Source organism: Ambystoma mexicanum, chromosome 1p (assembly GCF_040938575.1).
Source record: "Ambystoma mexicanum isolate Mex_15411 chromosome 1p, UKY_AmexF1_1, whole genome shotgun sequence".
Lineage (NCBI taxonomy): Eukaryota > Metazoa > Chordata > Amphibia > Caudata > Ambystomatidae > Ambystoma > Ambystoma mexicanum.
The window spans coordinates 182,297,001-182,322,796 of record NC_090921.1 but is presented as its reverse complement, the minus strand read 5'-3'; the positions used below and the strand labels follow the sequence as shown (position 1 = coordinate 182,322,796).

Here is a 25,796-nt window from a genome sequence, read left to right as displayed (position 1 = left end):
GGCTACTGTTATTCTCAACTGTGGGGAGTAGCCAGAGAATGAGCACCTAAGAGGATTCCCAGGCTCAAAATCTGCTTTTACTAGTAACTTTATCTTTTAACTTCTTGGTAAATGTAACCCCCTGCACACTCTCTGCTTTCCAAGATACACTGTTGCTAATTAATAACAAACAATACAAACAGGAATCTCTCTGACATCATCTCTTCTCTTGCAGGTACTGGACAGGGAAGGGCAAATGGACAACCCCTGCCCTCGCTGGCTAGCTGACACCAACTGGGACAATATCACTGAGTTAGACAAGTTAACCAACTTCCATGGCATCATGAATTCCTTTGAACAGTATGCACGAGACTGGAACATCTGGTACACAAATTCTGTACCAGAAACTGCCATGTTGCCAGGTCAGAATCTCTTGTATACTTGTAACATGCTGTCTGTGATGGAATGTGTGGGCTTGATGAAGAAACAACACAATGGCCAGTACTGGTAAAGCAACATAACAGTTGATTTCTGCTCATTTACTGCTTTTAACTATCCTCTGCTGTCCTTGTATTGTGTTGAAAATCGGAAGCTGGAAAAGGACTAGTTCGGATTCGGTCATTTATTTATGTACTCATATTTCCTGTACCTTTGCCTCCATATGTTTGAATGTCATCTGCTGGAAGCAAAATGTACCAGGCCCTCTATTTGAAAGCCTTGAAATTAAAACGAGTGATGATTAGCATGTTTGGGAGGCCCCAGTGCATGTCCCTCCCACTTGCATGCCCCTGGCAGTCGTTTCACTAACATGATGCACTGTGTCACTCCTCACTCTCAGAGATACTAACATTGTTAAATTTAATTTTGGGATGTAGTGAGTTCTCCTAGCACATTGCAGCATGATCTAAAAGAAGGAAAGCAAAGTATGTCCATCCTTTCATCAGAATTATTTCTGGTGCAGACCCTAATGCACTCTCCTTAAAGTGCCTTGACCCTCTGATGGTGAAGGATATTAATAGATGACTTGAGAGGACCCAGGGGTATGTTTTATTGTGCTATGTACCCACGTCTTGGAGCAACTGTGAGAACAGGATATGTCTCAACAAAGACCAGACACTCACAGTTAATCCAAAGACCAGACGGTGGAACTGATTGTGCAAGGGAAAATGTTCACAGTGCTCAGGGCAAGTCTCTATCAGGGTTGTTAACCTGGGTTCAACTTCAACAAGTGTTTATAGCACAAGTTTCATAAAATAAAGTTACTCGAAGGTTTGGATGAAAATTGCCCAAAATGAGCCAGGTCCTTCCCAGTTCTGCAGGGTTCAATTCTTTGAGGCACTGGATGAATAAAACAGTCTTCTGTGGTTCCCAGGCCTCTGTATCAGACTCTTGAGCCAAATCATCATGTCCTTGAGTGGTTTGTCTGTGATCTGTGTGCTCCCTAAAACTCTATAGACAAAGGAACACCTTCTTAGAGCATTGAGTGCATGTTACCTTGGGCTATTTTCTCTCCATCTCTCTGGATGGACCTTTGTTTGTTGTCGTTATAGGTCCCCTCCAAGCGCAACTTCTAATTACTCCTCTTGATATTGTAGGAGCCCGTCACATGCTCAATTCTTCTTATAGGTCTGTTGCATCTGGACTTGACCTTTGGGACTCTGCCTGGTCTCATATAACCAAACAAGGCTCTTGGTTTGCAGTGAGTTGCTGCAGAATGCTAGACAAATGTTCCTTAGCGTTGTTGGTGGACTTGCCAGTTCACAAGATCTGGAATATGGTTCCTGGCTATCCAGCTGTCTTCTCCTGGATTTAATCACTCTTCATTGGGCAAGTATTATTTGGTAAATGTTCTTTAGTGTCGTTGATGGACTTGTGTAGTGGAGTAAAAACCTTTTGGTTTGATAATTTCTTTAACTACCATATAAACTAGAGCCGGTTGAATCTCCTCTTAGATCGTGAGGCTCATCCTGAGTTCTTCTGTAGATACACACTTCTGTCTACTTTCCTTTTAGTGATGGGGACTTCAGTCTCCATCCCTTACTCTTAACACTATGAATGTTGACAATTTATAACTTGGATATTACCAAATCTTTTCTCTACTAAAATGTTTCTTTAACTTCTTCTTGAATATTAACACACACACTCCTCTAATAACATTTAGTTCTTAACACTAAAAGGGAGGACACATTTCAGTCTCTTTTTTTTAAATTGACCAAAAGTGTTGCTCCTTGCTTGTAGTTTTTTGTAAGGTCACTGACATGTGTGCTTCCAATGTAAATTCAGTGCGGGTTTCCCTATTTCATTGTGTGTCCGGGGTAGCGTCCCCTCTCAAGTTGCACACGGCGCCACACAGAGATAAATGGCTTCTGTGCGCGCTGAATTGAGAAATGCTATTTCTTCTCTAAAGATGGAGCCCTACCGCTAATGCTGTGTTGAAGCGCATGTGTAATATAATTGACGCAACACCTTTTAAAATTAGTGTGTTACGTCAAAGTCGTCAAATCCTGTGGGAGTTCGACAACACCCTCGCTAAAAACCCTCGTACAACTAATTATAGCAGCTGCACCCTGGGTCTCAGGAAAGGAAAGGGGAAGTTGATGAAATAATAAAAGCACAGTTCTGCCAGCTACCGATCCTCCTTCAAACTCTCAACAACTCTGTTTGGCATCTACAAAATAGCACAACAAATGTTTTTTTCCTAGAACTGTGTATGTCAACAGTTTCCTAATATACTGACTGTTCTTCTTACCAGACCTGTTCTAGTCTCTGCTTCTGCTAAGAGACTTTAACGTATGTAGAGATGCTAATAGTTGGTTGCTCCTAAAGCTATTTACATAAACTTAAGGAAATCTCTATGCCTTCAGGTAACATTGTATTGTTACATTGATTGTAGGGCCATGTTCCTTTAGTGTTTAAACAAGGTTCGAGAATTTAATTCGACTAAGCTTTTTCTTCCAAGCATTAAGAATAGGTCTCTGACTGTAACCATAATCGATTGAATGTGCTTCTCTTTAGAAACACGCAGAATGTTAAGAGTTCTCTTCTTTTCGCTAATCCATAAAGAACCACGCAACTGTCTAAGCGTCTATGGACCGTGCACACACTCACGCTTTTCCCAAACCCGCGGTATCATTATGACGTAATGGAACGGCTCTGTGTCATGCGCAATTAGGTCCTTTGTTGAACCGCCTTCATCCGCACGCAAAACCACACGTGCTCACAACAATCTCTGTATGATGAGAAGACACGCGCTCACACTGCCAAACGCTTGCACAGGGGCTCACTTGCAGTATAGTAGAAAGGTGCGTCACCCATTTTAAGCAATAAGTAATTAAAACAACTTTTTACATCTACAAGTGCAGTCTTTGATGCCCATTGGAGTCTTTGGCTGTCTGTTTAGAAAATCAAGGCACCACTGCATCAACAAGAATAAATTGTTTCCACCAAATACCTCCAACATTTCCCTCGCCGTAAATCTGTCTTTTTCTTCTTCTTTTCCTAACTGGCATGCCTTCCTCTGCCAGAACCCAAAAAACAAGATCTGCTTACTTGAAATCTAAGTTTGAAATGCAGTTGAAAATTATCTTCAACGTTCATCCATTGGAGAGCTCTTGAGCCAATCACTGCCTGAAACCTCCTTCACCATCTTGAAAAGGGGTTTTCCGATTCTCCTGAAGGCAATGGTTAAAGGAAAACACTGCCTACGAAGTCATACATCATTTATACCTCCACACTCAATATCGAACTCCCCATTTTCTGCATAATGCCCAGATCCCTACTTCCTCCTGAGTCACAGTGACCTGCCAAGCGCCATTATCACAAGCAAATGGCGCATACATGCACGCTCTTTGGTACTGTTGACCCGCGCCCTGAAAACAGCTCCAGCAGTAGTAGCACTGCAGATTACATGTGCAGGTAAATTCCCTTGCTAAACCTCTCCAAAATATTTCCTCTCTTGGACAAGAGAAAATAACATAAGACGTTACTCACAGTTTTCTTTCTCAAATTCAGTTGCTCAAAACCTCAAGCTTCACTTGGGATTTTCAAACTCACCAAATCATTCTGAACACATTAACCAAAACTTAAGGCCCTAAGGGCAGAGCTTCTGAAAAACAGTCTGGCTTGCTTGAAGGTCTTGTTGAAAGAAATATTTTTCACTCTGCCTTTGCTGATGACACCTGTGGGGCAGGCATTGTATCACAAGTAAGGACACAGACACAAAGGTGCAAGTTTCAACACCTTTATTAAGTTTGACTCAGGTTGGAGACTTCCGAACTGGCCCCAATGCTATAATGGGAGTAGTCTCGACCATCGAAGTGAAAACAAAATGGTCCATGTCAGTCAGTCAGTCAAAGGAAGGAAACATTCTGTGTCAGAAAAATATACTTGCCCTCACGTTTCACAATAACTAAGTGTGGGAAAATGGATGAAAATAAAGAGTGTATTAAAAGAATGTCAGAATGGCAATGAAAGTGGCTCACCACTCCCTTCCCCAAGTTCAGTTCAATGGGGTTCTTACAAAGTTCCTTCAAGGTGGATAGTATGCACAGTTCAAAGATTTCCCATAAATATGTTAGGCTTCCCCCCCTATGTCAATGTCAGATCAAGATGCATCACAGTTCTCTTCAATGGATTGTTTCGGGCTTCCCTGACCCGGTTTCACAATTGTCAAACAAACAAATATTCACAAGGTTCCTTCTTAGTTACTTTCACAGGCTGCCCTTGCCTGTCTCCAAACACGTAAACATGGCTGAAACACATTCCAGCGAAACATCTTTGCTTCACAGAGCTTGGGGAGAGCTCCCTTCCCCAACCTTTGTACTTCTCTTTCACAATGTTCACCTGTCAGAGACCTTCGCAACCGCATAGTATTATCAACCCCTATGCATGAGCACTCTGACAATAGAGTTGATTTCTTAATATCCGTGCCTCTTGTACTTGGTTTCACAAAATGGCCCCTCATTTCACAAAATCATATACAGGGCCTCAGCCAATCTGTTCCTCATTTAATATACGTGCCTCTTGCACTTGGTTTCACAAAATGGCCCCTCATTTCACAAAATCATATAGTTCATTAGGACGGCCCCGTCCACTCTGGCGATCGTTTCACATATAAATCCACTCACTTTCACATTTGCCTTTTGGGATCTCTGCACACTCTTTCCCTCGTGCCATTCCCTTCAATGGCTTTCAACACATTTCACTTTCATTATTCACTGTTCTGTTAACTTTCAAGATGTTTTCAACAGCATGCCTTCTCACACAGCACCGCTCTGTTACTTTGTTTCTCATCGACTCCCTCGCCGGCTAAATACATTCAATCATTCAGTTCAATGTCTTTATCCTTCAACGCGTAGCTTTGCGTGTAACACTGTAGCTCTTGCTTTCGCGCGTTCTTCTGCTTTCAGCTTATCGAGGTCCGCCTCTTGCCCACCTGCCCCTCAGGCACTCCCGGGGAGCCTTGCTACCCAGGCCAGGAAACAAGCAGTTTGCTGATGCATGGAGGAAAGGGCCCCTTGGCTCCCTTCTCCAAACTTTCGTGGCTTCTTGGAGGCACGGCTCCCTCACCACGCTTTCTCCTGCCTCAATTTTCAGCCTGTCAGCATCTATGCGTAAGTTCTCCCTGGCCTGGCTATCAGCAGATCTCTCTCAGCTGCTCATCCATCTTGCCTTCCTTCTTGGCCCTTGCCTCGCTCCCTGTGTTTCTGTGCTCCAACATTTATAGTTTGAAAAACGGTGCATGAGTTTCAGGTGTGTGTGATTGTGACTGAGTGTCTGACCTTGCCTGGCCTTATGAGTGGGACATGGTCAGTACATATTACTAGAAGTAATCTTCCTAGTCTCAATCTTCGTCTTCCTCGTCTCACTAGTTGGGCTGATAAGGAAAGGAGGGGAGTTATGATAGTTGTAGTGTCCCCTACAGGTAGAGGGAAAATGGGGTGAATAACTGTCAGGAAATGTGAGATACAATGTCTCACCTTCTGGTGCCTCTTCCCCACGGACCCCAACCTAGGTGATCCTCCCTCGCTTGTCCACCCCCAGGGTCAGGATCCAATAGCGATGGCCCTTCCCTGGAAACCTGAATAAGGGATCCCCGGGGACCGAGTCGTGAAACACCTTGAGGTTTTTCACACATCATAATCCCTTTTGCTGCCTTAACCCCTTCCCACCTCTTGGAGTGGGAAAGGACCCGAGGCCTGAGGACATCACAGTTAAGGAAAGTGAAAGAATCAAGAAGTCTAAAGGTATAGCAAGCACACCACTCCCATTCACACCTAATTCCTCACAAAACCTCTGCGAGTAAACCCCCCCCCAATTTGTGAACCACCAGTTTTCTAATTCCTGTGGGAGTTTCTGGCCCCACAGTCCATCTCCGAGTACCTGCTTGCAACTGTATTATGATGTCAGTTGCATTCTAGGTCCCTGCAAAGGAAAGGGGAATTTGATAAAATTTTAAAAAACAGATTCTGCTGTTCAGCTGATTCGTGTCCTCTTTCTTCCACCTGCTTCTGTCTTAAACTGGCTTGAATCTACAGCCAGACTTGAGAACATGAATTTCTTCAGGTAGCATAACAATCAACTACTTGTACTGTTTTCTTTTTTAATTCCCCTCCTTCTACGCTTCTACTAGATTTGACCTGTAAGCCTCTGCCAACTGCGTAGAGGCTCCCTCTGTGCTGTCTTCTTGACTTATGTTCCTTTTTCTATGCACATTTATTACTTTGTGACAGTCCATCACGTTGTGATCGACTGACTAGCTTGAACTATTTACAAGCTCTCTTTTGATTGCCTCAGGAGCAGAAACATGTTAATAAAGGCACTAGAAATATTCATGTACTACTTAAAATTCCTCAAAGAGTTTGTAGATGCACAATGTGTAGAGCACATCTACACCATGGCGCAATGTATGCTTCTCTCTCTCCCCAATGCCACTGCACTTGTGCACAAGGCCCTTTCCTTATTATCCTTGCAAGCTGACTCGCTTTCAATCGAGCAACGCTAGACGGACAATGCTCGCACATAACTTCCATTTGTGGGATGCAAGACACATTCTGGATCTGTTTACAATACGTGCGACTCCCAATGTTATCTGCACCATCAAACCATATTGCATGCTATAAACTCACACTGGGTTCTGGTTTGTGTGCCAGACATACATGCATCGTTTCACAAAAAGAAAGAAACACAATCCACCGAAAACATGACAAGTTGATTTGCTCTGCACTTGTTCTTTGCGGATGTAATCATAATCAATTTCACTTATATATTCAGTCGTTTGTTATCTAAACAAATATTGTTTGAACTATCCTTTTCGTTTGCTGTGGAGTTTTCTTACTATAAGCTAATTCACATAAGAGAAATTTCCACAAGTATTTTCTCCAACCTGTCCCACATAGAAGTCAATATTTCTTCCTTCAGCTTCAAGAAATGACCCACTATGGATCCGTTAGGAACGTGGACCTGCTTGTTCGAGACACCAGGATGAAAGGCAGTTAGAAATATTTTTCAACATTCCACATTGCCCCAGTGGAGGACACTGCACCAATCACTTCCTGAGTTCTCCATCTCCAGTTTTGGGGAAGGGCTATCCAGCTTTTCCTAATGAGTGATTGTTAAGGAATGAACAGAATAAACTACTTAATTCATCACCTGGAACGTATCATTTCGTCTCACCAAATTCACCTCAAGCTCCGGTATCCCAACCAGTACTTTCCACTTAGTGCACCACTCCAACCCAACAATGACTTCAGGGACCCGACACCACCATAGCTTGCCTAATACCCTTTCTCGGCTGGAAGAAACAGACACACCTCCTGGCTCCTTCTATGTCTGTTGAACTTAATTGCTTGGCTATTGCTGGCTTGATTTTCTGGAGCTAAATTCCCCCTGGTCCTTTCCCTGTTCAGGTCCCCCTTCTTCCTCCTGATGGTTCTTCTTTGTTTGTCTCTCCTTTCTGTAGATGGTGTCTTGCTTTGTTCTTTCTTCCTAACTATAAGCAATAATGTGAACTACTTTTGTTATTGCAATATGTACTGTGATTGATTACTATAATTTTATATTTTACATTGTGTATGTTTCCTCTTTAATATTGTGAAATTGATTGATCATATTGCAAAAAACAATTAAAAAAGGTTAAAAGAAAGCCCTCCATGACCCGCCAGGCTCCTTGTCCTCCTCCCTCTCAGCTGATGAATGTTCCTTATACTTCAAAATCACTAAGATGTGGATACCTTATCATATATCATATATATCTCTGCCCAGTCCCCATCCTTCTCTCCACCTCCTATCACCTCACCACTTCTTTCTATCCCGTTTCGCCTCCACTTCTCCCATTGAGCTCCTACCCAGCCCCTACTCAGCAAACCCATCATGTGTGCCTATTGACCCTTTTGCACATCAAACAATTAACTCACACCAGCTCTCTTCTCCCACTCAGTTTGCATTTTCCCAGCCAGTTATAAAACAGCAGCGTTGTACCCATTCTTAAGAAACCCACTGCTTGTCCCAACAACCTCTCCTTCTACAGACCTGCTACACCACTCAACAATCCTCAAGTGAGTTGTTTTCAATCGTATTATCAGTTTCACTCTCATTGTGACCCCTTACAATACAGATTCACAAGTAAACACTCCACTGAAACAGCATTTCCCATTTCTCCAACGTTCTAATAGCCGACGACCCCCACCTCTCCTCCATCCTAATTCTACTCGATCTCTTTGCAGCCCTTGACATTGCAGGACATTCCTAACTCATCCAATACCTTGCCTTCCTTGGCTTCCAGGGCACTGACCTTAGATGGTTTACCATACCTCTCTAACCACTCATTCTTCTATATAACTGAAGCTTTCTCCTCATCCACACACCCTCTTGTGGGAATTCCGCAAGGATCAGTACATTGTCTGCTATATACCATTTCCATGGGTATGCTTATTGCCTCCTTCGGCTTTCACTACCACCTCTTACCTGATATGATATATGATATGATATTTTATTTATATCGCGCCCATACACAGGTGTTTCAGAGCGTGACCAGGCAAAGGGAGGGGGAGCAGGGGAGAAAAACAAAAACAAACGATCTTACTACGCCCAGTGACATTGACAACATTCAAGTGCATGGGAAAGGGAAAGGGGGAAAGTGCAATATAAAAAGGGAGGGGGACAAAGAAGTGCAAGGCATAGGATAATAATAAGTTAGTGGATATAAGTTAATAAATAAGGTGATAAGAGCAGTGATAAGGGCAGCCAGTGAAGGGTACAGTTCAGGTCAAGTCAGATTCAGTAGCATCTGATAAGTGCAGGAGAGGAGTGGGGGGGACCTGTGAGGGTACAGATAACAGGCCCTAGTGCAGGGGTGGCCGGCAGGCAGTGCCGGAGGACAGGTGACTGGGCCAAGGGGGCCCGTTGGCAGGTCAGGCAGTGCCGAGAAGAGGGAGGATCCGGCCGAGGACAGAGATCTGCCCCCTGCACGTTTCTTAGAAAAGCGGCTGACCCTGAGGGAGTTTGAAGTAGAGGAGCGAAGGGCTCGAGAAGGGAGGTATTTACGTAGGGATAGTTGAAGCTATTTTGGACGCAGGCCCCAGAAAGCCTTGTGGACAATGCAGAGGGTTTTAAATGTAATCCTTGCATCCACTGGGAGCCAATGGAAGGATTTCAGTGCTGGAGAGATACGATCCCAGGGCTTGAGGCCAAGGACAAGTCTCGCAGTTCTGTTCTGGATTAGCTGTAGAGGGCGGAGGGTGGAGGCGGGTAGCTTTCGAAAGAGGCTGTTACAGTAGTCCAGCTTAGAGAGAATCAGAGCTTGGAATACAGTGAGCTTCTGTGGGAAGGAGAGGAAGGGAAAGGTACCTCTGAGCAGGTGCAGTAAGAAGTCAGATTTCTTTGAGACTTCAGAGATGTGTGAGGAGAAGGACAGTGTGGAATCAAAGATGACCCCAAGGTTCTTTGCTTCGCAGGTAGGTGCAGGAGGAGGGCCGAGAGTAAGGGTGAAGGAAGGAGAGGGTGTGCCGATGAGGAGGATCTCAGCTTTATTTGCATTTAAACAGAGATCGTTGGTGGCACACCAATTTTGAATGGCGATTAGTCAGTCGGAGATGAGGGAGGGAGAGGAGGTGGCGGAGGGAAGCCTGAAAATGAGTTGTGTGTCGTCAGCATAGCATTGGAAGTTGGAGCAGAAGATAGAAATGCAGTAGGCAAGGGTTGCCAAGTATTGATTGAAAAGCCAGAGTGAGAGATTAGACCCCTGAGGAACACCACAGGTAGAGAGGGAGATAGAGGAGAGGAAAGACCCAAGTTCCTGGGAGGGTCGATCAGAGAGAAAGGAGGGAAGCCAAGCCAGAGCCTGAACAGTGATGCCAAGGTGGTCACTGAGACGATTGAACAGGATGGTGTGGTTAACCGTATCAAAGGCGGAGGAGAGATCAAGTAGGATAAGGACAGAGGGGATGGTAGAGTCAAGGTTGGAGAGCAGATCTTCACGGATGTTCAGGAGAACAGTTTCCGTACTTCTGGGAGCTCTGAAGCCAGATTGGTGGTCATGGAGTGAGCTGACAGAGTCAGAATGAAGGTTGAGTTGAGAGATTGTAAGCTTTTCCAGGATCTTACCCAGAAAGGGGGTGATGGGAATGGGGCGATAGTTAGCTGGACAGGAGGGATCGGCTGAGGGTTTCTTGAGTAGAGGATGTACAATAGAGTGTTTCAGGGGGGAGGGGAAAGAACCAGAGGCAAAGGAGAGGTTGCAGAAGTCTACAAGGGCAGGTGCAAGGGTGTCAATATGGTCCTTAATGGTTTTGGAGTAACAGGGATGAACCTGTTTTGATGAGGCTTTCATAGATCGGACTTGTCTGGCAACCTCATCGGGGGAGAAAAAAGGAAAGGCAGAGAAAGAGGGGGGAGGGGGATCAGAGGGAGGATCAGCAGGCAGAGGTGGGGAGAGGAGAGGAGGGGAGGATTAGAGGAGGGGAGTGTGGACAGGATGTCCTTAGTTTTACAGATAAAGTGTGAGGCAATGTCATTGCAAAGGGCCTGAGAGGCGAGAGGAGAGGTGGATACTTTGGCAGGGTTGGCCAGCTCCTTGCAGATTTTAAAGAGTTCGGCCGAGTTGTTAGATGCTGCAGAAACACGGGCTTGAATATGAGCTTGTTTCTTGGTTAGTACAGAGAGGCAATATTGCCTTTGGAGCAGGCGACAGGCCAGTTTGTCAGGGGTTGAGCATGAGGCCCTCCATTTCCTCTCAGAAGCCCTACACTTATGTTTAAGTGAAGATAGGTCAGAGTCAAATCAAGTGTTTATCCCTGTTTGGTGACACCCAAATTCTCTTCTACTTTCCATTCTTCACCCCGGCAATCTCTCCAAACACCACCAGCTGCCTCACATCTATATGTCACTGGATGGCATTACAATATCTGATGCTGAACTCTACCAAAACAGAAATCATGTTCCATTTTCTACCTCCTTTCCCCCGGGCATCCTTTTTCTATCCTCCATAGGATTGCATCTTTGGAATCCTCTTTGACAGTGATTGTAGACATCAACAGTTAATTATGGTCAATGCCACGGCTGCCAGAGTCAATCTCCATAACATTAGAAAAATCCATCCCTACCTCACCACCATTCAATTAAAACACTAATCTTTGCTCCTGCGCCTAGTAAACTCAAATTACTGCTGAAGCCTACTCTATGATCTTCCTTAAACCTCTTCTCTCCCTTTACATAGTCCTGAACTTTGATGCAAAAGCACCCTCGACAACCGCCCCCAATCCGCCCCACCTCTGTCCACCGTCACCATGCTGGTGGTTGTCATTGCAAAATTGCTCTCATTCTAAATTCCTTAGTCTTCAAATATGTCCGTGATCACGCTCACTTTATCTGCCTGTGCTCCTATTCTCTGTTCCTGCTCCTTCCTTAATCTCTCTGCCAAATTCACTCTACTCGTTCTCTTTATTTGCTCTACTGCATGGCAACTCCTTAACCAGGTATCAAAACTAGTCCATATCTTGAATAATTGAAGACCAGACTCAAGCTCCGCCTTCTGTCCTGTGAAGGGGCGTCCCCAACTGACACCAGTCCACCATGGACACACTTCCCCATTCATAATATACTTGTCTGGAAGAATATGAATATGTTTGTTTATTAATTTGTAAGGTGCACCGAACCCGTGGGTAACTGTGCGCAACGAGTACAAGAATACTTAAAGCTTATGTTACACAGTGAGATAAGGTTACAGGGTTAGGCAGGAAGGCTCCATAAAGTATACAATGGAAATACAACATGATGGTACAGAAGATATCATAAAATACAACAAGATAGTGCAGAAGATATCAGAAAATATACAGTGGAAGTACAAGAAGATGGTGCAGAAGGTATAAAATATACAGTGGAAGTACAACAAGATGGTGCAGAAGGTGGCACATAGCAGGAAAATAAGACATATAAAAGGAATTAGGTAAAGTAGAGATCATATGTCATTGGAGCGCAGCCAGTTCAAGGTGTTGCGCCTAAAGCTGAGGTAGGATTGGTCAGCTCTGAGAGCTGGAGGTAGTGCGTTGCAGTATTGAGCAGCTTTTACAGGGAAGCTGTTTCCTCCATATTTTTTTGCTTGAATCTGGGTATGTTCAGACAGAAGGAGTTAGCCACTCTAGAGGGGCGGGTGGATGTTTTTCTAACCATACTTTCTGTCAGGTATGGGGGTGCTGCATTGTTTAGGCATTTGAAAATCAGGGAGACAGTTTTGAGCAGGATTATGTCATGAATCTTCAGCCAGTGGTGTTCTCTTCTGATTTCTGAGACATGTTCTCTATTGGGTATATTTAAGGCCGTTCTTAGGGCATTGTTCTGTAAGATTTGGATTTTGTCTAGGATATATTTGCTGGCACCTAGGTATAGGGCGTTACAATAATCCAGTTTTGATAGTATTAGTGCGTTAGCGAGGATGATGCAGCTCATTTTGGATAAGTATGGTCTGCAGGCCCTGAATAGCTTGCAGGTGTAGGCGGATGATGATGCATGGAGTTTACCTGTTTACTTAAGATTAGGGTAGAATCGAGGTAGAAACCTAAGGTTTTTACTTCTTTAACTACCTTAATTAAGTTTCCATCTATGTTGAAGGCGGAGTACCTAAAATTCATTTTTTTTTAGGTTAGCAGCTGATCCAAGGATCAGGAGCTCTGTTTTGTCGTCATTCAGGCAGAGGCCATGGGAAGCCATCGATGCCTGAATGAGGAGGTAGGTTTTATTTACCAGAGCCATATCCTTGTCGAAATTTCTCAAAAGGGGAATGAGGATCTGGGTGTCATCTGTGTAGTTTGTGTAGGTGATACCCATTCTGTCCAATTTGTCAAATAGAGGCTTGGTAAATATACTGTACATGGCGATACACAACAACCTTTTGGAACGCCACATGTAGTCTGAATGGGGTCTGCCAATGCTGATGGGGAGAAGACTCTCATTGTTCTGTTGTCTAAAAAGGATTGGGACCATGCTATTGCGTCCCTCGGAAAGTGGGTGTTTGCACAAAACTTCGTGGTCCACCAGGTGGAAAGCAGCCGACAGGTCGAGGAGGAGCAGCATGGCAGTTTTCCCTTTGTCCTTAAGCTCATCAATTTGGGTTTTTAAATCAAGGAGGTGGTTGGCCTTAAGGTAGAAGGTAGTTCTGTATTTGCAGGTATGCTACTTTATCAATTATTTTAAGAAGGAAGGGCACTGTGGTAATAGGCCTGTAGTTTGTTGGAATAGAAGGGGTCCAGTGTTTGATTTTTTAGCAGTGGTAAGACCCAGAACTCTTTTAGATTGCTTGGGACGGTGTTAGTCGTGAAGGGGGCGTTGATTAATTTCGAGATGAACGGCGCTAGGTCTCGCGCTGCGTTTTTCATTATTTGTGCGGGACAGTTGTCACCCTGGCAGCTAGATGGTTTCAAGGACAAAATAATTTTTTCGGTTCCCTGGATGGATACTTTGGTGAGTCTAAATGGTTCTGGGTTACTGGAAGATTCAATGGGACTGGTGGATAGCGGCTCTGGGGTAGGCAGGGAGGCTTTTTTTATTAACAATCTTATTTTGGAGTAATGATATTTTGTTAGCTAAGGCATTCTGAATACTAGTGCACCATAGTTTGTCCTTGGGTACACTGTCTGTAGGAGGAATAGGGGATTCCAGTTCTTGAAGGATCATGAATAGTTCCTTAGTGTTAAAGCTGGCATTGGAGATTCTTTCATTATAAAGGTCTTATTTAGTGCAAATTATTTACTAGTTATAGTTGTTTGCAAAGTCCGTCAATTGCAGCTTGATTTCAGGATTCTAGTTTTCTTTTTTGAAGTCTGAGGTCTTTAAGTTGTGGAGTAAACCAGGCATTGAGATGTGCACGCTGTTTACCTTTACGCAGTTTGACTGGTGCAATGGTGTCTAAGGCCTTAGACATAGTGTTGTTGAATGCAATTGGGGTCGGAATCACTTGGGAGTGAATTTACAGAAGGAAGGATAAGTGGTAGTAACTTATCCGATGTGATATTTTTTTGTGCTCCTAGTTGGAAGGAGTGGTGCCATGACTTTATCTCTGGTTATTAGTTTTTTTATTACTAGAGAGAAGTCAAATCAGGTGGTGGTCGGTCCACAATTGTGGTGTTAACTTGGTAATAGAGGTTTCGCAGTTCATGTCAGCCACCCAGTCTAAGGCCCTTCCTTTTGACATGGGTTGGTGCAGAAACATTTTGGGTCAGTCCATGCTGCCTAATGCCTGAGCATTTTTCTCCCCTGGACCGTTAAATCCAAGGTTAAAATCGCCCAGTAATAATATGTGTGAGGAGTCTTTGGTATTATTAGCAAAAAGGCTTGATATATCCTCCAAAAAGGTACCAATGGGGCCTGGAGGTCTGTATAGCAAATAGATAGATAGGGTTCGACAGTTGGAGATTGGAAGTTTGGCAATGAGCATTTCGCAGGATTTATTTGGAGCTGTTAACAAGAGTCTTATGGCAAGGTTAGTTTTCGCTATGAGGGCTAGGCCGCCTCCTCTAGTGTTGGATGTATCCGCTCCGAGTATTTGATAGTTGTCAGGTATAGCTAACGTGAGGGCTGGGCCAGCTGCGTCGTGCAGCCAAGACTCTGTGACAGCTAGAATGTATAATATTAAATGCTATGCTGCTAGGCCCGTAATTATATCTGTGTCTTCGTTGAAGGCTCATGTTTCTGTATCTCTTTACCTTTTTCATTCAGTAAGTCGCTTCTCATTCTCAGATATCCTCAACCTATTGTAAAGGCACCCTATCCCGGGACTGCCTCTGTTTCCTGTATGCTTTCTTCTGTAAGTTATTTCTGATAACAGTTGCGGCCAAACCCTCACTGAATCTCACCTTCAATTAATCGGATGAGTGAAAAAAAAGATAAATCTTTTCATTTGCCTCAATTGCTAGGCTCTAACACATTTAGGTAAAAAAAAATATCCGTTTTAGAGAATGTATTTTCGAGGGGATTGTGTCCTCCGACATATTCCACATCTATGACAGGTAATGTCCACAGCTGTGCTGCTTTGGAAAAATTTTCAGCAGAGGGCGTCCTGCGTCAATGACATTGATCCGTTGTCCCTCGAGGGCCTCCGTCAAGGGTCGACGTCACTGGATATATATAGGACGCACTATATATAGGACGCACGGTGCCCGTAGCCTCAGTTACGTTTTTTCCGCAACGTGTTTGCTTCGGAATCTCGGCGCGCTCGATTTTTCTCTTCGATAACAATGTCTTCTTCTACTACCCCGAAGTCGGGCTTTAAAAAGTTTTGGGCTGCGGTTCGAATATGTCCATCAAGGACCCGCATGACATCTGCCTCTGGTGCCTCGGCGAAAGCCACGCCACCGACGACTGCAAGGAGTGTCAGTACCTGACGACTAAGGCCTTGCGGGAACGTACGAAGAAATTGAAGGTAGGTAGGGTGTCTAAGCCCCATAAGTCAAAGTCCGCTGGGCTTTTCGACCGATGACTCAAGGGATGACTCTCCGCGTCGGCGAAAGTCCAGGGGATCTCAGTCTAGGAATGGTTCCCGCCTTTCTTCTGCCTCGTCAAGGCATTCTAGTAAGTGCCGTCACCGGTTGCCTTCCCCGTCTTCGTCGGAGGAGGAGGACTCCGCCAGACGGTTGACTTGTCCCACCAAGTCTGCATCGCCGGCCGAATGGGATTCATTCCGCCGGCAGATGTTAGCGATTTTCGAGTCACAAGGCACAGTTCCGTCCGCGCCTTTGAAAGAAGCCAGAAACGAATGGGCTCGGTCCACCAATCGCATGCCTTTGGGCTTGGGCGGTCAGCGCAGTCATCGGGAGCCGTCGAGGTCCCGTTCGGACAAGGGAGATCGCCATAGCCGTGCCAGATCCAGGTCCCGGTCCTCGACGCCATTGAGACCGTCGGAACCTGTGAAGCCTTCGAAGAAGGCGTTGACGCCATCGGCGCTGTGTCTGTCGAGGGGCTCTCTCGAGGCTGCGCCCTCAAAGAAGTCATCAACGCCATTGGCAACGTGTCCGTCGAGGGACACTCACGGGGCTCCGCCCTCGAAGAAGTTGTCGACGCCGTCGGCGCCTCGGTCGATGTCGACGCCGATCTCCTCGGCGCCCTCGATGCCGTTTCTGGAGGATTTGCCGGAGGTGCCCCGGGGGGCTGTGCAACCTCTGAGGAAGGCTCTCAGTAAGTCTGTGAGGCTTGTTTTTGAGCCCTATTCTGTTCCTACTCCTACTTTGGAGTTTTTTTTCCAACCGTTGCAAGGTATTTCAGAGGTTGAGGAATTGTCTGATGAGGAGATGGTGTGCCTCCCGATGTCCCTGATGATCTTTTGTCTGGGCATAATCAGATGGAGGAACTCCTTCAGTCATTGAATGATGCTAGTGGCCTTGACACCTCTACGGAGGTGGAGTTTGGTCGACCTGAGCCTGGGGCACATGCGGATTCCTCCTATCAGCGTTTCATGTCAAGGGTGATTGAACACTTGGGGTGGTCTGCTCCACCTGTTGATTTTACTCAGGATGATTTGACGGACATCCTGGATCAAGGTCCACCAACTGACCCGGTGTTGCCGTTTCACATGGCTTTACAAAGGAGGGTGGCAGTGGCTTGGACGGCTCCAGAGAGTTAACCGGCAGTTAGTAAGTCGCTTCTGAAAAAATACTGCCTATCCAGTGGTGACCCTTGCTACTTATCGACGCACCCTACTCCGGAGAGTTTGGTGGTGCAGGCGGCTACGGCCTCCTCAAAGCAGGCTGCGTACCCTACCATCCCTCCTGATAGGGACGATAAGCGCTTTGATGGTTGGGCAAAGAAGGTATTTTCGGCTGGGGGTATGGCATTGAAGTCCGTCAACTCCACTTGTGCCTTGGCGAGGTTCACACACACTCTGTGGAACTGTGCGTCTTTGGCGGCTGAGCATATTCCTGAAGGGGAGGAACGGGATGGGTTCCTAGCCCTCGTGCAAGACGGCAAGGATGCCATATGCCAGGCTGTTCAGTCGGGTTTGGACACGGCAGACTGTGTCAGCTGGTTCATGGCTGCGAGCACCGTGATGCACAGGTTTGCGTGCTTGCGGAAGCCGGGGTTTTCTCCTGATGTGCAATCCCGTCTTCTGAACATGCCCTTTGATGGTGTTCATCTGTTTGGCAGCAAAGCTGACGAGAGCCTTGAGAGGTTGCAGACCTCCAAAGTTGCAGCAAAGTCTTTGAGCGCTGCAGTTCGTCAACCTCCGCCTTTTTGTCCTAGGGGACAGCAATGGAGGGGAGGTTCCTTTCGGTACTACTCTTCCTTTAGTAGAGAGGAGCTGCCAGTCAAAGGGGCCACCATAGGAGTACCAGAGGTAGAAAGCAAGGGACTCGGGGTGCCAAAGCCACTCGGGCAGTTGCCTCTTTGCCCTCAGGCACTGCCGCAGCTGCGTCCGCTCAGTCATGAGGCCATGTCCCATGGTTCGCTGTTTGGGGGCAGACTTGCGCAGCATCTTGGAGAATGGCAAGCCATTACTTCAGATGTGTGGGTTCTGGAGATCATAACTCCTGGCTACTGTCTTCCCTTCCAGCAAAGGCCTCACGATAATCCACCGGGGAAGCTCTCTTTGAAGCGTCCGGATCCGCTTCTTGCGCAGGAAATCCTATCCCTGCTGGAGAAAGGCGCCATAGAACTGGTTCCTGTAGCGGAGAGGAACAAGGGATGGTATTCCCCTTATTTTTTGATCCCGAAAAAGGATGAGGGATTGAGACCCATCATGGACTTGCGTTGGTTGAACAAGCTCCTCAGGAAGGACAAGTTCAGATGGTTACTCTTTCTCAAGTCCTCCAGGCCCTTCAGCTTCAGGATTGGTTGGTGTCTCTAGACCTCAAGGATGCTTACTTTAATGTGCCGATTCATCCCAAGCACCGGAAGTACCTGAGGTTCAGAGTGGGCGACTCGCACTTTCAGTTTCGGGTCCTGCCGTTCGGTTTGACCTCCGCCCGAGGGTCTTCACCAAGCTGATGGTGGTGGTGGCAGCATATCTCAGGAAAGGGAGGATTCACGTCTACCCCTACCTAGACGATTGGTTGATCAGGGCGCGCTCTCCCGAGCAAGCCCTGGATCATCTGTCCGTCACCTGCCACTCCCTTCACAAGCTGGGCTTCTCCCTCAATTTAAAGAAGTCGCATTTGACACCTACCTAGCGGCTCCAATACATCGGAGCAGTGCTCGACACATCCCTGGGGCAGTGTCCGCCTCCCCAGGTGAGGGCTCATCACATTCTGCAGATGGTGAACAAGTTCCAACATGCCCAGAATCTCTCAGCGTTCAAATTCTTGAGGTTGCTCGGCCTCATTGCATCCTGCATTTTCCTGGTGCCAGAGGCCAGGCTGCGGATGAGATCCCTGCAGTGGGCTCTCAAGATGCAGTGGTCGCAGTTCTCCAGCAGGATGTCGGATCCTGTTCCGATTCTGACCTCGGTCGCCCAGGATCTTCAATGGTGGGCCGACGAAGGCAATCTGATGAAGGGAGCACCATTTTGGCAACCATGGCCTGAGGTGACGATCGTGACAGACGCATCCCTCACAGGTTGGGGCGCTCATGCCAACTAGTTGACAGCCAGTGGACGTTGGTCTCCGTCGGAGTCCAGACTCCACATCAATCTATTAGAGCTGAGGGCCGTCAAGCTAGTCCTGAAGGCTTTTCTGCTCTCTGTGTAGGGGAAGAATGTCCTGATTATGACGGACAATGCAGTGGCCATGCACTACCTCAACAAAAAAGGGGAGCAGGGTGACTCCCGTTGTGCAGAGAGGCGATGCAGCTCTGGTTCTGGGCCATCCAGCAGGAAGTGTCGATCTCGGCAGTTCATCTGGCCAGAGACGAAAACGCAGCGGCGGACGCTCTGAGCAGGCAGAACACGGTCTCTCACGAGTGGGAGCTGGCTCAGGAAGTTCTTTTGGAGATCTTCACGCTTTGGGGAACCCCACAAGTGGATCTCTTCACCACCAGTGTCAACCGGAATAGCAAAATATTCTACTCACAGGAATTTCCTCCAAGAGGAGCCTTAGGGAATGTGTTTGTGGTGGAGTGGTCCCACTGCTGTACGTGTTTCCTCCAGTCCACATCATTCCACAAGTTTTGCAGAGGTTACGGAGGTTTGGTTCCCGAATGATCCTCATTACTCTGGCGTGGGCCAGGAGAGTGTAGTTACTGGACCTTCTTGACATGTCCATCTGCCCTCCATGCTGTCTTCCCTACCGAGAAGATCTGCTCTCACGAGAGGGGGGTTGGGTTCTCCATCCAGAGGTCAAGTCTCTCAGCCTTCATGATTGATATCTGAATGGTTGAGGTATAAGGATTGGGACCTCCCCGAAGACGTGATGGAGGTGTTTCTTTTGGCCAGAAGGCCCGCAACAAAATCCGTTGCCGTTGGAGAAAGGTCTGCGACAGTTGGCGGGTACAGAATGTGGATCCTTTCCAATGTTCCATTCCTTTGGTTTTGTTTTTTTTTGCTTTCTTTAGCCCACAAGGGCCTGCAAGTGGGTACTATTAAGGGTTACCTGGCGGCACTGTCCATATTTAAGCGCTCATCGGAGGAATGTTCTAATTTTAAGATCCCTTTGATTTCTCAGTTTCTAAAAAGGCTAACTAACGTGTTTCCACCGTCGCCTTTCCAGGTGCCGGGATGGGATTTGAATTTGGTTTTAAAGTTCCTAATGGGAGCTCTGTTTGAGCCCTTACGTTCTTGTCCGTTGCGACTGTTGTCCTTTAAAACTGTGTTTTTAGTTGAGGTTACTTCCGCATGCAGAGTGAGTGAGTTGCAGCCACTTTCCGCCAAGCCACCCTTTAATGTTTTCTATAAGGACAGGGTTGTCCTACAGGTGTGGCGTTCTTTTCTTCTGAAGGTTGCGTCGGAATTCCATTTGAGCCAGATGGTGGTTCTTCCAGCATTCTGTCCTCCTCCCCATCCTTGTAAGGAAGAGGAGAGGCTCCATAGGTTGGATCCTAGGAGAGCTTTGAGTTTCTCTCACGGATGTCCCGGGTCAGAGTGGACGATCAGCTCTTTGTTGGTTATGCTGGAAGGCACTTGGGTCAGGCTGTTTCCAAATAGACCTTGTCTAGATGGATCATTTTGACGATCTCTGAGTGTTACCGTTTGGCGGGAAAGAACCCTCCAGTAGGCTTACGGGCTCACTCTACTAGGGGTGTGGCTGCCTCCACTGCTCTATAGAGGGGCGTTCCTATTCGCAATATTTGTGAAGCAGCCACATGGGCCTCTGTCCATACTTTTGTGAGACACTATTCCTTGGACGCCATTCATGGGCAGGATTTGGCCTTTGGTATGGCAGTCCTTTATTCAGCCATTTGATTGGGCATTCTAAAATCCTAAATTGTAAATTCTTTTCCCACCTCCATAAGTTGGTACTGCTTTGGGAGTTTGTCATAGATGTGGAATACGTTGGAGGACACAATCCCCTCGAAGAACAAGTTACTTACCATGTCTGGTAACATTCTTTTGATGGGATGTTCCTCCGACGTATTCCACATCGCCCTCCCAGCCTGCCCCTTTACTAAGGATTTCTTATGCGATTGCAGCGTACATTTCCACAAGGTTTTCTGCAGTCATACTGGCAGGAGATTGGTGCCACACGTTCTGGGAAAAAACTATAAGTGAGGCTACGGGCGCCGTGCGTCCTATTTATAACATCCGGTGACGTCGACGGAGGCCCTTGAGGGACAACAGATCGACGTCATCGATGCAGGACGCCCACCGCCAAAATATTTTCTGAAGCAGCACAGGTGTGGACATTACCTGTCATAGATGTGGAATACGTCGGAGGAACATCCCAATCGAAAGAACGTTACCAAACATGGTAAGTAACTTGTTCTTTACTTACCCAAAAAAGACCCCACCTTAGGAATTGGAGTTACTTTTTTACTCCCTTTTAAAATCATGTTTCCCAAAATTGGACAGTAAAATACTCCCACTTCAAAAAAACGATCTGTATCCCTATGTGTTTTTTCTATCTACAGCACCCCATCTCACTTTAATTATCATCATTTAAAGCAAGTGTCATTTTAAAAGGTGACATGACACACAAATGTTACGAAATAACAGAACATTTGCCCTATTTGAGGCTCACAGTGTCCTGTAGGTAACATGCTAGTGAGTTGTGGAGCTCAAATTGAGTCTCATGTTCATAAACCATGATGGAGTGGATGGTGATATGTGTAATAATAAGTGAAGGTGTATGACTGGATAAAGTAGTAAATCTCTTATGAAGGATTTTCTTTTGTTTTGCATTCTTTGTAACGTAACATGATGTTTCACTACCTAGGTGAGTGGGAGAATGCCTGCAATGAGATGCAGAGAATGCTCATCGTCCGTTCCTTACGGCAGGATAGAGTTGCTTTTTGCGTGACCTCCTTCATAATAAACAACCTGGGTTCAAAGTTTGTAGAGCCACCAGTGCTGAATATGAAGTCGGTGAGTGTTATGAAAAGTAAATTAAATAAACTAATTTGTCTAAATGTGATAGCAACCTTTATGCATTATAGGGATGGTGAGCACTATGTACAACTGACACCATGTGGCTCCTTTTGGTTTTTCCATCTATATATCTTGATTAGATGTTGTCTGGCAATGATCTGGCTTTCAGCAAAGTTGAACTCTCTTCATTTAACCCTCCCCAGACCTCCACTGCAATTACCACAGAACAGAAAAAGAGTATGCATTTTAGATATCCATATCTGACATTTTGGGTGTATGTCTGAACCTGTGGACTATTTCTTACTCATACATTTCAGAAGTGTGCCTTATACTTAAAAAAATTACCACACATTTTAGAGATCTTTGCAAAATGTGCCTCTGTCAAACTTCTGTTGATACATCTGCTCTGTTCCAGCTTTTTATAATGTAGGTCTACTGCAACTTGTCCCATCCTCTTCTTTTCTATTGTGAAATGGGTGTATTTACAACTTACCACAAAGATGACATCTATAATATTTTGCTCCCCTTCCTTGTAGGTAGTTGACGACTCGACCACAAAGACACCACTTATTTTTGTGCTGTCTTCTGGCGTGGACCCCACCAGCGCCCTTCTCCAGTTAGCAGAGCAGTCGGGTATGTCACACCAGTTCCAGGCACTCTCCTTGGGCCAGGGGCAGGCACCCATCGCAACACGAATGATCAAAGAAGGAGTCAAAGATGGTAAGTGCTGTGAGGACAGACATTCAGCCACGACTCAAAACGCTGAATGCAGATTTTCAAAAATAAAATGACTTGTCCTTTTCATGTTCTCCTTTTTAAGAATCCAAATAATTTCTGATTGAAGAATGAGAGACAGCACCGAAAGTAGCATACATTTTTACTGAAGGTCACCACTTACTTCTTAAACAGAAAAGAATCAATTGTCTGAGAATTCAATACTGAAAACATAGACCAAACAATCTAACTTATTATTGGATCACTTAAGGTTTAATTTCTATTAGTTTTGTTTCTTTAATGTCCATTGCTTGCAACCATTCGTTTTTCCATCATTGCAGCATAAACCTCCCCTCAAGGTTCAGACTAACTAGACTTTACTGGTTACCTACTGTGTCAATATGCAAAATGTATAGAAAAAACAAATCTCTTCATTCCTCTCAGCATAAAGCTCAGTGTTTGGTTCTTTGTTACGTTGACATTGTTTTGCATCACTTGGGGAGGCCTCTTGGTGCATTTTAGATTGAGTGATTGATGGGTAACTGAATAGTATGACAAATCGTGGGATTCAGTCACCTTTACCCAGGGGGGAGCCTTTCCTTGTGAGACTAGGGCGGTGAGACTGCTTTGCAATATTCCCCCTAGTGGTGGCGGCAAGCAGGACCTCGCAGGGAGAGACTCCCCTCTTAGGGACAAGGACTCCCCTTCCGCAGAGGAACTCCCTTAAGCCATCTCTCTTGGACATCATGGCTTCAGAAAGACCCAGCAGGCCAAGCCACTGTTTGTGATTGTGCCATAAGATCCAAGATCCCACCTGTAGACATATCTGGTAAAACTATCATGAAGAAGAAGATTAAGCGAATAATACTGATGGCTTGGTGGTTTAACACCAGCAATACGGTGACGAGGAGAAATGAGCGAGTAATGAAGAGTGCTCAATTGGAAGAGAAAAAGGACTATGATCCTCCGCTGGGGAGAGCCCAGCAATGTATCATAAAAAGGGAAGAAGGACCACTGTCAGAGACAAGTGAAACCTGGGAGTTTCAAATCGGCAATGTTGTGGAAGCTTACTGAGACCAGGAGTTCCTCCTCAGGGAGGAAGCAACCAGCTGGCATTTCAAGAAGCACTAGGAGAGCTGATGGCAAAGGAGAGCAGGGGAAGAAAACTCCAAGAGAGAGCCTGTCATGAGTGGTGGTTTGACCAATGAGAGGTGGACTGTGTAGTCTGGTAACGATGCTGAGACTGCTGTAACGTTGGCACCTTGGAGCCGTGGACAAGAAGCAGAGAGAGTAATAGGAAAAGCAGAAGCCGCTGTGACCCAGTAAAGAGAAGTCTCTATCCTGCCTGCAGACCCGTTAACGCCAACACGTGGGAAAAAAGTTGACCCGCGACAGCAGCACACCCGGGAGGGAACACAGGTTTGTTTGTTTGTTTAGTATTTATCATGCGCACCGGACCCTAGGGTATATGGGCGCAGGAGGTAAGAAAACATACAGCTTAGTGCTAGGTTACAGGTTACAGAATGTCATTCATGTGACAGGGTTAACAAGTTAGTGATTTGGTAAAACAGCAGTAAGGAGATAACAGTTGTGGCAGGCATGTAGGTAAAAGCAGGCGGGAGCAAATTCATACATTCATTTAACATTTGTCGCTATCAAGCAGCTGATCACATTTTGCCTGAATTTAGTAAAAGATTGCTCTGTTCTCACCGTGACAGGTAGATCGTTCCACAATTGAGCGGCTTTGACTGGGAAGTTAGTACCGCCTATAGTTGCGAGTTTGAATCGGGGTACTTGAAGGCGATTAGTGTTAGCTAGTCTTGTTTGTCTAATGGAGTTTGTTCCAGAGAATCTGTCCGCTAAATATTGTGGGGCTTTGTTGTTTAGGGATTTGTGTGTGAGAGATGCAGTTTTAAGTCTAGTTTTCTCATAGGTGGTAAGCCATTTATGTTTCCTTCTTGTTTCTGAGATATGTTCTCTCTTAGGAATGTTCAGTGCTGCTCGAAGAGCATTGTTTTGCTGTATCTGAATTTTGTTGATGGTGGATTTAGTTGCTCCAATGTACAGGGCATTACAATAGTTTGGAGATGATTAAAGCTCTGGCTAAAGTTAGGCAACTGTTCTGAGATAAGAATTGTTTTCCCGCTCTGATTAGTTTACATGTGTAAGCTGTTGATGAGGCTGGAGTGTTTACCTGTTTGGTAAATGATAGGGCAGAGTCAAGGTATATACGTAATGTTTTTACTTCCTTAGCTACTTGGATACAGTTCCCATCGATGATGAAGGAAGAGTAATTCATACTTAGTTTATTGATGAGGAATGTGGTGCCCAGGATGAGGAGCTCTGTTTTATCATCGTTCAGGCATAGAATGATGCTGTAGATTCTATTCACCAATGCTAGATCCTCATCATAGTCCCCGGTGAGTGGGAGGAGGATCTGGGTATCGTCTGCATAATTGGTGTAGGTGATACCCAGATGGTCCAAGTCATCAAACAGGGGCTTAGTGAAGATGTTATATAGTGTTGGTGAAACGCATGAGCCCTGTGGCACGCCGCAAGTGATGGGGATTGGATCCGCATCTGCTGTTGGTGAGAAGACCCTCGTGGTGCGGTCGCTAAGGAATGATTGGATCCGCACTATTGCCTCAGTGGAGAAATGTGCTGCTGTATTTAAAACCTTGTGATCCACTAAGTCAAATGCGGCAGAGTAGTGCCGGTTTTCCAATGTCTCGTAGTTTATCTATTTGGGCTTTAAGATCGATGAGTGCGGTTTCTGTGCCGTGTAGTGGACGAAACCAGATTGACGGGAGCCTAGTAGTTGGTGCAGTTCAAGGAAGTTCTGGATTTGGATATATGTGATCGGTCTATAATTAGTGGGTATAGCCGGGTCAAAGGTTTGCTTTTTGAGGAGCGGGAGCACCCATGATTCCTTTAAGTTGCTCGGGATGGTGTCGGTGGTAAAGGATGCATTAATCAGCTTTGTGATAAATGGTGCTAGGTCCCGCGCAGCATCTTTGATCAGTTGTGCTGGGCAGAGATCTCCTTTGCGGTAGGCGGGTTTCAGTCCAAGTATTACTTTCTCCACTTCTGTTGTAGATACTTTGGAGAAGTAGAATTGGGTGGACGGTTTAGTTTTGGGAGGTGTTTTTATAATGGGCAATGTAGA

General features: G+C 45.8%; 1 protein-coding gene across 1 annotated transcript in view; it reads left to right on the top strand.

Moving 5' to 3' along the window:
* Window positions 1-25,796, top strand: part of DNAH2 (dynein axonemal heavy chain 2) — a 3,498,763-nt gene that overhangs the window by 3,155,299 nt on the left and 317,668 nt on the right. Inside the window, exons 76-78 of the mRNA XM_069646273.1 lie at window positions 215-401; window positions 21,765-21,913; window positions 22,453-22,636. Coding sequence (XP_069502374.1) covers window positions 215-401; window positions 21,765-21,913; window positions 22,453-22,636 — 520 coding nt within the window. The remainder of the gene's footprint in view (window positions 1-214; window positions 402-21,764; window positions 21,914-22,452; window positions 22,637-25,796) is intronic.